Source organism: Epinephelus fuscoguttatus, linkage group LG10 (assembly GCF_011397635.1).
Source record: "Epinephelus fuscoguttatus linkage group LG10, E.fuscoguttatus.final_Chr_v1".
NCBI classification, from domain to species: Eukaryota; Metazoa; Chordata; class Actinopteri; order Perciformes; family Serranidae; genus Epinephelus; species Epinephelus fuscoguttatus.
The window spans coordinates 4,583,321-4,597,628 of record NC_064761.1 but is presented as its reverse complement, the minus strand read 5'-3'; the positions used below and the strand labels follow the sequence as shown (position 1 = coordinate 4,597,628).

The window sequence follows — 14,308 nt, the reverse complement described above, 5'->3', positions numbered from 1 at the left end:
TGTTCCATTAAACAAAAATCTAAATCTGTATCTGTATCATTCCTTACTGAATACTGTGATTGTTCTCATTATGTAGTACTGATAATAGGTAGCTTAGATTTTTATTTTTTATTGGTATTTATTCGTTATCAGATATTTAAGTGAAAAATTTATAGAACAAAATTTAGATGGCGGGCAGCACGGTCGGGTGGTGGTTAGCTCTCTCGCCTCACAGCAAGAGGGTTGCCGGTTCGATCCCGGGCGTGGGAGCACTTCTGTGCGGAGTTTGCATGTTCTCCCCGTGTCAGCGTGGGTTCTCTCCGGGCACTCCGGCTTCCTCCCACAGTCCAAAGACATGCAGATTGGGGACTAGGTTAATTGTCCGTAGGTGTGAATGTGAGCGTGAATGGTTGTTTGTCTCTATGTGTCAGCCCTGCGATAGTCTGGCAGCCTGTCCAGGGTGTACCCTGCCTCTCGCCTGATGTCAGCTGGAATATGCTCCAGCCCCCCCGCGACCCTCAAGAGGATGAAGCGGTTAGAAGATGAATGATTGAATGAAAATTTAGATGGCACTATATTTATTTCTCCCAGTGCATTGGAACTTATCCCACTATATTGTCAGACAAACATGTTAGAATGAAATGTACTGCTTACACTAAGAAAAACCTTCACTAAGTCCCCTTCTTTCTTGCAGTACATCTCAGTGTATATACTGCTATTTCTGGGTGGAAACACAATATCCAACTGGGCAAAGTCCCCTAAAGGCAGTGCTTTATGTCTACACCAGGGTTTGTGTTTATAATGTATATATAGCTTGTGTCCGCCTGCCTTTAAAACAAGATTATAACCAATCCAAAGTTCTTCAAGTTAGTCACGGTGCAATCATGCCAGGCATGCTTGAAGCATTTAATTTAATCTCTGGCGTGTTTTCTCTTGAGAAGTAGATTGTTTGGCCAGGTGGAAATAACACTATTTGAACTCAGGTAACCTGTCATTATCACAGTTGAGTGTTGTAGTTCATGCAGGAAATGCAGGAAAGGCAGCTCTTCCATGAGAACAAAAGAAGATGCTGAACTAAACTGTGTTGAGTTTCCTCTGCACCAAGATCTCACATGGTCACACACTACTGAGGTGCACATACTGCATGCATACTTAAATATACATGAAGATCCCACGTCAGTGCCCCAGTGACTTGTGAATTTTACCTTTGGTGGAGTTGCTCCAGCGGTTGCCCTCCGAGTAGTGAGACAGCGTGAGCAGGTTGACACAGGAAGCTCCGGCCCCTGAGCCGAACACAGTGATACGTAACGGGTCGCCACCAAAGGCTGCAATGTTCTCACTGGTCCAACGCAAAGCCTGAATCTGGTCCAGCAAGCCATAATTCCCCTTGGCTGCCTGGTCACCTGTACTCAGGAACCCTGCATGAGAGAACAAAGAACAGAGGAATTTTTTGTGTTATTCTTCTTTTTCATTATTAGTAGAGACTTAAGCAGAAGTGTTCAGGAGCAAGAATTTTTCCTTCACCCACCAACAATTGATATGCATGTATAAAAAATGACTTTTAATAAAAAACATAGTCCCTTAAAAAAAAAAAGGCATTTGGTTTCCTAATAGGATTAGTTTTTCATAACTGAAAGCAAGATAGGTCGTAATGGTGTAAACAAAAACTTCTCAAATAAACAAATATTTGCAGGGAAATTTGAGAATTTCTTTTTTTTTTGAGAATTTTGAGAAATAAGAAATACATCTCTTTGTTCTGTAACAAGTCCTTCACAAATTGACATAGAAAAATACAATTACAAAGTATAATACTGCCACTCATGATTATTTTCATTGTTGATTAATCTGTTGATTATTTTCTTGATTAATCAATTAGTTATTTGGTGTAAAAATGTCAAAAAGTAGTTAAAGAAGCTTGATTGAGAGAATTTTGACTTTTTTTTCTGAAAAAAAAACAAAACTTAAGCTAATTGATTTTCAAAATAGTTTGTGATTAATTCAATAGTTGACAACTAATAGATTGTTCGCCACAGCTCTAGATAAAATATGCAAGTACAAAAGAACTGCCATTAAAAGTACACTCCTTAAACCAAACGAACAACAATAAACAACAAGCTATTACAAATTAGCCTTTGTGAATAAAAGAGCTGATGAGTGACAGGAGAACAGGAAAAATAAGGGGAGTTAGATTGCAAAGAGAAAGCATTTGTTTTTACTCACTAAACATTAGTGTCCTCTCTGCCTTCACATTTTAGTTGACTGAATTTGAGAAGACAAATTGAGGCAATTTTGTAATGATTCAACTTGTCCCCTTAAATTCAGACAACAAAAATTTGAAGGCAGCCAGGACACTAACATTTATTGAGTAAAAAAACCCAATACTTTCTTTTTACAGTGTAATATATGCAGTCATCACAGTGCCAGCATAGATAGGTAGAGGGCGGAAAGTCATTTGAAGAACTTATATTTTTCTTATATGGAGAATATTTTACGTTAATAGGTTTGCAGTGAATTATCCCTGATAAAAGAAAAAAAAAAATAGACCACCAGGGACACAACCATGTTTTTCCCACTTATTTTCTTTTTGATCTCCATGATTAAAATAAAATAAACAAAAATCTACTTTTGGACCACCCGAGCATAACAGCCAGTAGATAACAAGGCATATTTCTCCTCTTGTACAAGGAAAACCAACAAGCCTGGCTGTTTGATAATTTGCTGCAATAAAACAAGAGTTATTGCCCCGTAGAGCCACTTAAAGTGTGGATACGCTAAATATAACACAGACAGACTCATTTTGGAGGGAGACATATCTAAATCTATGATCCAGCCTCAAATAGAACTTACAGTAGGATGGTGATGAGATAAAGTCATGAGTCATGAAAATAGCTCTTTGTTTGTTCAGAGCCAAACAGATTTGTTTTCTCAAGGCAAAGAAATAAAGAACTGTAGGAATGTACTGTAGGAAATTAATAACTTCTATAATCCTCTCAGTTGGCCCTGACAAATCAGATGATGTAAGGTTTTTTCATATCTATTTTCAGAGCCCAAACCATATTTGCGTAAAAAAATGAAAATAAAGATTTTTCAAAAGATCAGTTTCAGTCTTTATTTCCTAACTCCCAATCTAAGTATCTCCATGCATAATTACAATGCCTATGCTTTTAAGATATGATGCATCATGATTTATTTTATCAACCTACATAAACCATTATGCATACTGTACAAATGGAACTCAGTTTTGACTTGAGGACTCATGTCTTGAAAAAGGCGGAAATGTAAAATAACTGATGTCTTAACAAGTCACCAAAAGTACAACACAATCAGCGATGGGCCTATCAGGGGAGTGACTACAATAAAATTAAGGCCTTTCTAAAGAATTGTTCAGAGTATTTCAGGCAAATGAAGGCTAACACTTTGTAATAACCATCACGAATAAATTGTTAATTGAGATTAATTAAACTCTATATCTCTTAATCTATATTTATAATTGTTAACAGTAACATAAATTATAGCATTACAGTAAGTAACTATTATTAATTAGAATTTCATTGTATACAGTAAAACATCTATTAACTGATATTAAATTAACTGTAAATTCACCATTTTTTAATGGTTATTACAAAGTGTTACCTTAACTGAAATAAATATAAAAACAAGACTTTAAGGAAAAAAAAGAGAAAATGAAATGTAATGATACTGTGTACTCACAAAACTGCAATAATATACCGGAAATGTCTATAGTTGACTGCGAATCAATTGCCTTCACAAACTGATGTGTTTGCATTGTAAAACCTTTTCTTAATGTAATAAATCTTGCCCCCGATACCCCCATATAATACTTATGATAATGGAAAAAAAGTGAAACAAATAAAAACTCTACTAAAATCAAACCGTTTTAGACAATAAAATCTAAACTGAAATGAGCAAACCCAATCTGGAAACTAAGTGAAACTAAATTCAATAAAAATAAAAAATAAAAAAAGAGGAAAAAACTGATGAAAAATGCTAATATAATAATGCAAAGCTGTGCCCACAGAACTACAGTCAGTAAGGGTCAGAGCTGGACAGATGTTCATAAAGAATAGTTAGGGCTGGCTCAGGCTTGCCCTGTATCAGCCCCTAGTTAGGCTGACTTAGGCCTAGTCTGCCGGAGGACCCCTCTATAATACACCGGGCACCTTCTCTCCTTCTCTCTCTCTCTCTCTCTCTCTCTCTCTCTCTCTCTCTCTCTCGTATTCTATTACTGCATCTTGCTAACTCGGCCATTCTGGATGTCACTAACTCGGCTTCTTCTCCAGAGCCTTTGTGCTCCACTGTCTCTCAGATTAACTCATATCGCAGCGGTGCCTGGACAGCGTGACGTGTGTGGTTGTGCTGCTGCCGTGGTCCCGCCAGATGCCTCCTGCTGCTGCTGCCATCATTAGTCATTAGACATACTTCTACTGTTATTATACATATATGACTATTGTCACACATGTATACTGCCAGGTATTAATACATATTTTCAACATATTGTACCACAGTAGCCAGAACTATAACTATAATATTATTACTTTCAATAATGTTGTTGTAAGCTACTGTCATTATCGTCTGTCCCGCATCTCTCTCTGTCTCTGTCTCATTGTGTCATACGGATTACTGTTAATTTATTATGCTGATCTGTTCTGTACGACATCTATTGCACGTCTGTCCGTCCTGGAAGAGGGATCCCTCCTCAGTTGCTCTTCCTGAGGTTTCTACTGTTTTTTTTCCCTGTTAAAGGGTTTTTTTTGGGGAGTTTTTCCTTATCCGCTGCGAGGGTCATAAGGACAGAGGGATGTCGTATGCTGTAAAGCCCTGTGAGGCAAATTGTGATTTGTGATATTGGGATTTATAAATAAAATTGAATTGAATTGAATTGAATTGAATTGAATTGAATTGAATTGAATAGTCTGGGTAATAATTTTACCCATGTGCCTTAAGTGTTCTTTTTCAAAGAAGCCTGCCTAATCATGGGGGATTTGTTGAAACTTCCCAGCTCTGAGGAATCAACTTGGGGAGTACAATATCACCAATCACCTGTCAGCCCAATGGCCCAAACCACAACAATAAGAGCCAAGTTGGTAATAAACATGGATAAACTGTAATGTAGTAATGCAACAAGTAATCAAAATACAAATATTACTTGTTTTAAATCTATGGTCTTCTATGAGGGCTGATATAATTACTAAGCATTACTATCATAGTCATTATACCCCATATTACCAGAGGAAACCAACCTGCTTCACAATAAAATCACTTCCCCTGTATCACAGCATCAGTCTAACTCCAGCCCAGGCTCCCCATCTGGTTTTCTCCTGTCTAATTCAACCTCTCAGGTACTCCTGGTCAATGTGGCAGTATAAAGATCCAGTACTACCAAGATATGAATGTTCTAATGAGACTAGGCACCTCAAGTATACCCACAGGGGAGCTCTGGTCTTTCAGAGCAATTTCATGTCCAATGCCGCTGCCACCCCCCACTCCCGACTGCCACCATCACCACCTCCCTCTCTCTCTGATTTCCATGCTAAAAGCTCCATTACCTGCTGCAGGCGTTCAGGGAGTCTCTTACATCCACCCACCAACCAGCCCCACCCATAACCCCCCCCCATCCCTCCACCTCCCACGCTCACACATTTCCTCCCCTGTCCTCTTTCATGTTCTTATTCCCACAACTGTCCCATTCTGTGGCTAAATGGAGTGCTCATAAGCCAGTGTCTTTCTGCATTTCTGCAGGGATGCATTCAGGCCACATGTGTAGGCCACTTGAGGCTGGTTTAAGAAGTAAGTCCCACAGACTCCCACATTACATTGCTAAACATTAAAGAAATAAATATGTACAGCCTAGTGCAAGGGTAAACTGTTAAGCCTGTTTCACACAGAGCGCGCAAAGCGCGGACCTCCGCCGACGAACCCATTCATTGTGTATGCGCTACTGCGGCGCAACAGTGGTACACTCTGCTGCCGAGCTGAGCGGTGCGCAAGAGGGCGCCTGCCGCAGCATCTGCGTGCCGCCAGCCTGCACTTGAATTGAACATTTTTTAATTTGACAGCAACGCGCTGTGACGACACCTCAGCGTGTCCAATAGCAGAGAATGTGGTGAATTGTGCGGGGCGTCAGACCGGAAAAGGGTGCCAGACTGGAACCGGAATACTTTTCAGTCACGTAGCAACTTGCGCCAAATATGTGCGAGATGCGCGCTTGCGTGCCTTGCTCTCCGCTTGCTCTGCGCCCTACCCCGCGGTGGGCACGGTGAAAATCGCGCTCTGTGTGAAAGCTGCTTTATTCTCCAGTTATTCCGAACTTCAGAAACAGCTACTAGATGGCAAGAAATTAAATTCTCAACGGAACAGTTACATTTTAATGAAGTATTATGTGTGCAACCCACTGCGGGAGATTTAAAAAGTAGCTGTTAGCAGTTAGTGGCTAACTCAAAGAAGAGCAGAGGCCAAAAATGTCTGCAAATTGGGAAAACAATGAGGTCTGGGAGCTCCTTACCCTCCAAGCAGAGGACGAGAGCAGTCACCATATAACAGGGATGGTGAATAATTGTTCACAAACCAATGGGTGATGTCATGATGGCACTGAATGCAATGTATAACTGCTGCAATGTTTTTAACGGAAGGTAACAGATTTATTTGATTATGTGTAAAAAATTATGCCAAGTCTATATGAAGAACACACACATACAAATGCAGACGCAAATGCATTCTATCATGATGTCATCAGTTCACAAGTAGCATCCCGCTGCACATAATCACATAATCACACTCTCTCTCCCACGCATGGGCTTTACACATACACACATGCAAACACGCATTTCTTCAAGTTTGTGTCGACCCCTCACAAACAAATACAGTACATCAGCATCCACGCAGTCTCACTGACACTCGCAGACAGGCACGTCCCTCGGCTGACTGCTTAATTGAGTTCATTCCTTTTCTATTCCCTTTCCACCGGCTTATTTATTTATTTGTGTGTTTCTTGATCAAAGCCTAATCGTGTGGAAGCAACGGCAGCCATCTACAAGAAAGATTTTAATTGATTCAATTTAGCTGCAGTGCAGGGATGGGCTGGCAATCACAAAGACTGAGGCAGGAAGAATGATTAGTTCGCCAACAGTGGTGGGGCAGCGGGGCAGGACTCTCCCACACACACACACACACACACACACACACACACACTCACGCACACACACACACAGATGCAGACATGTTGAGATACAAGAACTACAAATGTGCATACACAGATGCAGATGAAAACAAAGCCAAACCTAACATGGACTATTTGTGATTTATGTCCTTTATCTCTGATTTTAATTCCAGTCTAATATTCAATCTAATCTTGATCTGAACACCCATAAACCATCAGATTAATGGGATACTGTACCAACAAAATGGCCACAGTTTGGAGGATTTCCTTTATCTTTTATATCCTTGCGAGGACATTTAGTTCTCATAAGGAGGCAAATGGACAAATGCAGAAATAAGCACAGGAGCAGTGGCTGCAAGTTGGAATTGCTTAAACAAAAGAGAAGCTGTGGTTTTAAACTGATTTGCACTCAGTTACAGTTCATGGGTGCTGCTCTGTTAGCCTTGGTAATGCAGGAGTATAGAAAAGATGATTTAGAGATTTGCTGACACTTGGTTCTAAACAGTGGGTAGATGTGGTAGTAAAGCTGCCCCGGATGATTAGATACTGCCTACATGCATGGAGTCATCCGCCTACTGCTGAAACTCAGACTAACATCCCATTCATGTGAAGCACTTTCCCTCAACCTCTGATACACAGATGTGTCATTTCAAATGCCTTTGGGTTTTTGCTGGTGCTGACACCCTATACTTCCATCGTTTCATAGTTAGAATTATCATAATAGATGTCATCCCAGGCAGGTATCCAACAGTCCGGTATAATGAGACAAAAAAAGCTTATTAAAGCCAAGAAAGAAGGGGCCACATAACTTTTCTGACACTCCAAACACAGTATAGTTATGTGTAGAACTGAAAGACAACTGGAGCAACTGCCTTCATCACCTTTCTCCATTACTGTTTTCCTATATAAGGGCTTGTGCCTCTTTAATGCACATACTTTGATACAAATTAATATGCTTTCTTTTAAAACGCTATAATAAGTTGTTTTATAGAAATAAAATATTAATGCAGACACACTGTACATTTAATGTAAACTGATAGATCAACACATTCTCACTCGTAACTTGTAATATAGCAGCAAGCAGCGGTTCCAGGGTTCAAGCCAGCATGGACCTTTAAAACTTGAAAGCTGGGTAGGATCAAGACCTTTGGCAGTTTCCAACACCTGCATTACTGACAGTGGGGCGTCGGTGGCTTAGTGGATAGAGCAGGCGCCCCATGTACAAGACTGTTGCTGCAGTGGCCCGGGTTCAACTCCAGCCTGTGGCCCTTTGCAGCATGTCTCTCTCTCCCCCTTTCACGCTTGACTATCCTATTGATTAAAGGCAAAATGCCCCCAAAAATGTGTTAAAAAAAAAAAAAAATACCAAGAGGTTTTTCATTTACAGGACCATCGAACAGATGCTCATTCATTAATGTGCAAATCTCTAACAGGCCATGCTCTTTGGAAACACTATTGTTTCCTGCTGGTCAGTTGCTGAAACATGTTGGGGCAATGCTTTCAGGGCTTACTTAAAAATCCACAGAGTCTGGTGATGTTTTAACCAACTGTCACTGATTTATGGTTAAATTATGGGAATGACCATTGCATTTGCTCGGAACTGGTGGCACCTCTCATTGACCGATTTCAAAATTATTTTACAGACATGGTTTAACGTTAGAATAAAACAAATCCTGCAAGTTTTGTGATGAGCAGACAAACAATGTCTGATTCTTTGTGATATGCCATGACCTTTTTTTTTTTTAATCTTAATTTGTGGAAACCCCTAGTGGTTGATTTGACTCTAACACTTTCAGGATATCTTGCTAGTTGTATGTAGACAATTCCTGCAAGTTTTGTGAACACTGGCTCAGCGGTTATGGAGTTAGATCTATTTAAGAGCTGGTCATGGTCCATATCACCCAAAGCTCATTGGTCAATATCATCAAAATGCAATATCGACAAGCGTTTGAAAGGTTTGGGTAAGGTTTGTCCAATAATGACCCACAAAATTTGGTAGAAATTGGACATACGGTTTAGTAGGACATGTTAAAAATGTGTAAAAACTCCAAAAGGGCAGAAAATTTCTGAGGCTTGCACTCAGAGAGCTGCTCTCTTGAGTCAAATTTCAAGTCAATCAGACTTACGGCATCTTTTAAGGTGGAACGTTTACTCATGTTTGTCAGTGCAGTTGGTGCAGTCGAGTCCATCAACACACCTTATATTTCAATATGACAAGTGTTTAAAAAATATATTATAATTTTGACCGGATTTTGTGAGCTACATATATTCTAATACTGGCGGAAAAAAAAAAAAGGTGTGGTGAAGAGCTCGGGCAGTACTACACCCCTGCTGATGCCTGAGAAGTCTCAAAATTTTATAAATATCCCTTTGAGAGAGACTCACAAACCAGCATGTTCTATTAAGTTCTAAAAAGGGGTGCAGACGTTCCTCTGCATTACTGGTGAAGAGGAAATACAATGAAAGCTGGACGGAGCAGTGAGAGACAACAATACCACCTATATTTAAGAGTACTGTCTGCAGTAAGAATGCTGAACAGACCTAGGGTCTAGGTACTGTTGGGGTTACATTTGGTTCCAAAGGTACAAACCAAAAGTTTTGGTGGAAATGGGGCTATAGACCCTAAGAGATAGCCTGTAAGTGTCAACTCAGTACATACTGTCTTTTCAAAATAAATGTCTGTGTTCACAGGAAATGTACCTTTTCTGCTCATAGCATGCATACAGTCCTTTTTCAAAATAAATGTCTGTGTTCACAGGAAATGTACCTTTTCTGCTCATAGCATCCATACAGTCCTTTTTCAAAATAAACTTAAACCAGCATAGATTTACTCAATTTAAGGTTTAGACAACAAAACTACTTGGTTAGGTTAAAAAAAGATCATGGTTTGGGTCAAAATAAGCTGACCTGTTGTATTTACATCTTAAAAAAATAAGCAGATTTGTTGAAGCATCTGAATGAGAAGCTTATATGTGATAAAACTTCAACAAAGCAATTAAGATTTTATTGTCAATTTCATTTCCTCACCTCTTGTTTTATTTTATAAATTATCTACATTCTTCTCTCTGAATAGAAAAGAGAGAAAAAAATGCAGGACGGTTGGAAAAATGAATTTACAAAGTGCATAATATAAGATTTCAGCCCTTGCTATAACTTGTCTGGGAGAGAAATCTTTTCAACATGCCACGGAAAAAGAATAAATGATAAATGAAAAATAAATAATATAATATATAATGATATCATAATAATAATAATAATAACAATAATAATAATAATATTGTAAATAAATAGAACTTTTTCTTAAAATCTAACAAAAATAAAAACAAACAGTGACTTTCTTGAGTTTCAAGTTACATAGTATCAAGCTATGAACTATGAAATCTCTTAACATGCCACTTCAGTTTCCTCAGTGGTCCATGGCCTTCACAGCGAGCTTACAATGCCTGAGTCTTTGGCGACGTGCTGTAAATGTTGAGTTTTATCAGCCTTTCGGCTCCTATGAGGCCCGACACGCTCCATTTTCCTCCCCTGTGTGGGATAGATCATACATGTCTATGTCTAAGGTTTGGCTAAAAGCCACCGTCCATGATCACTGAGACTGCGATATGGCTGCTCTGCCTCTAAGCTCCCCAGGATGACAATATTAGGGTGAACCCTGATCCAGGAATCCAGCTTTTATCCCCACTATCTCTGTCGAACCAGAGAGAGAGCGCTAGACGGAGAGAAAGATGGGATTTCTTTTTTTCATACTTCTTTCTCTGCACACATCTATTTTTCACAGTCATGGTCTGTATACCATAATCCTCTCTCTGTTCTCTCTCTTTCACTATTTGTCCTTTTGACTCTTTATGTCGAGACAGACGGAATAAGAAATAACAGCAGAAGAATAAGGAAGGAGGGAAACATCATCAGTGAAGGAGGGAAACTGCAGCAGCAGATGTGGCTTATTACAGTCATTGAAACGGAAGTTTAAGAGTAGGATAAAGGGAAAGAGTTAGACAATGTCCCAAGATAAATAAGCACACAGAAAACAGGACAGCGAGGCTGGAAGAGACAAAGCAAGAAAAGGTAGAGGGAAAGAGACAGATATATAGAAAGACTGACTGAAAAGAATATGGAGGCCGGCTGAATGATTTATGGAGATTTTTTTCTCTTTCAGTCCCTGTAGGCACATGTAGGCCTTGTTGAACTATTTATGGATATAAATTCAAATCCAGTATGTTAAATATGATCATATAATGCTATAATATTTCCCCAACTTATCATGGGAGTTTGTGATGAAATTCCTTTCATGTATCCTCTGGAATTTTACCTTTTTTTTTTTTTTTTTTTTCTTACAAAGAAAGTTTCTTGTTATAACATGAAAATATCTTACAAAAACATAAACTGGAACTGAACACGAAAACGCCTTGTTATCACAAGTAGGTTTTCATGTTATTACCTGATACTGAGTTCTTTTTTTTTCTCTAATGTAGCAGCAATACACTTCTATTGGGGTCAGATGTCAAGCGTAATTTTATTTTTATTTCTAGGCATACACAAAATTAATCAATCAATTAATTAATTAATTCAAACCTTTATTTAAGACTCTAGAAAATAATTGAGGAAGACCCTCATTTTCAATGATGCAAAGCATGAACAAACATACTAAAAACAAAGAAAGCAAAGAACCATCATGCATATGAATTAAAAAAAATGAAATAATACAAAACAACAAACAACAAAAGCAATATATTATCGCTAAAAGTAGAAATACAAGATGATAAACCTGTTATGGTGTAGATGTATAGTTAAAGCATTTCCACTCAATTAGAACAAGATCTGAAATAAGGCATTTAAACGGACACTCTACTACCATTATGGCTAAGTTTAAGGTGTTTTGTAGATTATTCCATGTGTAAGGTTTGCTGTAAGAGAATGACATTGTTTCTAGTTCAGCTCTGATTAAGGGACTTAAGGGATGAAATATAGGGTGGAAGCATTTGTGTCAAAGCTTCGTAAATGAAGAAATACCAATGCTGTTCCCGCCTCATGGCTTATTCGCTCTGATAACGAGTTCATGATCTCAAATTACTTAAACCTACAATAACTGATTTTTTGTTTTGGAAACAAGTTACATTTTATGGCCGGTATACACTGTGTGATTTTGGGCTGTCCCAGATGAAAGATAGCCATCATGGGAGAAATGTGGCGATATCTTTGGTCGTGGCTCTAAAACTGTGGTCTTACGTTGCACAGCTGCGACGGCCGTTGTCAACATCTTGCGACCAAAGATAACCTGAGATAAAATTCTGACAGTGTCAGAAATTTAGGATGACTATCTCACAGTGTGACAGCTGCTACGACCTATGTCTACTAATCAACCAATAGAAATGCAGCACGAAATGACACATTGGTCACCGCGACACCGGCGCTAAACCCAAACAAATAATCGCTGGCCATGGAGGTAAAATGAACAAATAGAAGTCTGTGGAACTCCCAGAAAGAGGAAAAGTTGGTGGAGCTGTGGCAGCAGAAGCCTTATTTATTTGATGTTTCCTCCAGCTGCTATCATGACCGAGAGAAAAAAAGACGCTGCGTGGAAGGAAATTGCGGAAGAACTGCAACTTCCAGGTGAGCAAGCTACCTATGGTGGCGCAGATGGATGAGGGCAGAGGGCATTACTTGATATGATGAACAACAGCTGCTTATTTACACTTCCAGCAGTTGTGGAGCAACATTCATTCATTTAAAGTCATGTTTGTTGATCTGTTCTGTACGACATCTACTGCACGTCTGTCCGTCCTGGAAGAGGGATCCCTCCTCAGTTGCTCGTCCTGAGGTTTCCACCATTTTTTTAAAAAAATTTTCCCTGTTAAAGTTTTTTTTGGGGAGTTTTTCCTTATCAGCTGTGAGGGTCCAAAGGACAGAGGGATTTTGTATGCTATAAAGTCCTCTGAGGAAAATTGTGATTTGTGATACTGGGCTTTATAAATAAAATTGATTGAATTGATGTTTTGGGCTTCCTGATGACTGTGAATCAAATATTCCTTTTTTAGCTCTGTTTTTAGTCTCCACCAGCACCTGAGGGAAATAGTTGGCAGTTTCTGTCTGTCTGCTGTTAGCTGCTGAGCAGGTATTGTACAGTGGGATTTTTAGAGTTTTGTTGCTGAAAAACAATTGCCTGCTGTGGCCAAAAGTGACACTATGAGAGCTGTGAGAATGAACTACAACAATAAAGCTGCATCCTGAAAGCTAAACAATGAGCTAAAACTCACCCGCCCAGTAGTGCTGAGGAAAATAATGTATGAACAACACATTAAAAAGACTGATCAGCTTTAAGGAGTTTCTAGTGGCACAATGACTGGATCACATGTGATGTGTAATATAAAAGACTATGCTCCCACCATAACCCCACTATCTACAGTACGCTACTCTCACTGTTCCCTGCCCTGCAGTTGGTGGTTATCTGCTTAAAACAAATGGTGCAACAGCAGCTCCAAATATTTACAGTGCCTCAGCAGCGCTCCATCTATATCTGCTCCCTCCATGCAACAACCCCTGAAGACAACGGCACGCCGAGGGCAACCAGCTGGGGAATATGCTGATGAGGCACAAAGCATTTCTCACTGGAAATAATGAATACGGAGCTACAGGATATTCACTCATTCAACCTTTATTTAGACAGCACTGGGGACAAACGCAGAGCAAACTCTCATTTTCAGGTGTGCCCTGTTTGCACGGTGACAGTTAAAAAGTGGAGATCGAGTGTATAGTGTATTATCATAAAAAAATGTGATATTAATACGTGTGTGTGTATATGTGTTGCCAGTCATATCTATCTATCTATCTATGTATCTATCTATTTATATATATATATATATATATATATATGTGTGTGTGTGTGTGTGTGTGTACATACAGTATGTTTTTTTTTTTTTTATTTTTTTTTTTACAAGAATCAAGAACACTTAAGTGACATATTTCTACACAAATGAAACAGAGCTGCACTTGCTGTGCTTGCAAAATAGTTGCCCACACGGCAATCAATCATGTCACAATCACATTCTGCTTTTAACTCCTTGGTAAAACATTGCTTCATGTGTGCCTTGTGAGGAGGAGTAAGCAATGAAGTGGGGAAAAAAAGAGAAATTGCTTGAGAGAAGTGCAGCA

General features: G+C 39.1%; 1 protein-coding gene across 2 annotated transcripts in view; it reads right to left on the bottom strand.

Moving 5' to 3' along the window:
* The window catches only part of nlgn1 (neuroligin 1), a 528,571-nt gene that overhangs the window by 17,288 nt on the left and 496,975 nt on the right, over positions 1 to 14,308 (bottom strand). For both annotated transcript variants that reach the window (XM_049588039.1, XM_049588040.1), the window contains one exon: positions 1,185 to 1,397. In XM_049588039.1, the coding sequence (XP_049443996.1) occupies positions 1,185 to 1,397 (213 nt within the window). The remainder of the gene's footprint in view (positions 1 to 1,184; positions 1,398 to 14,308) is intronic.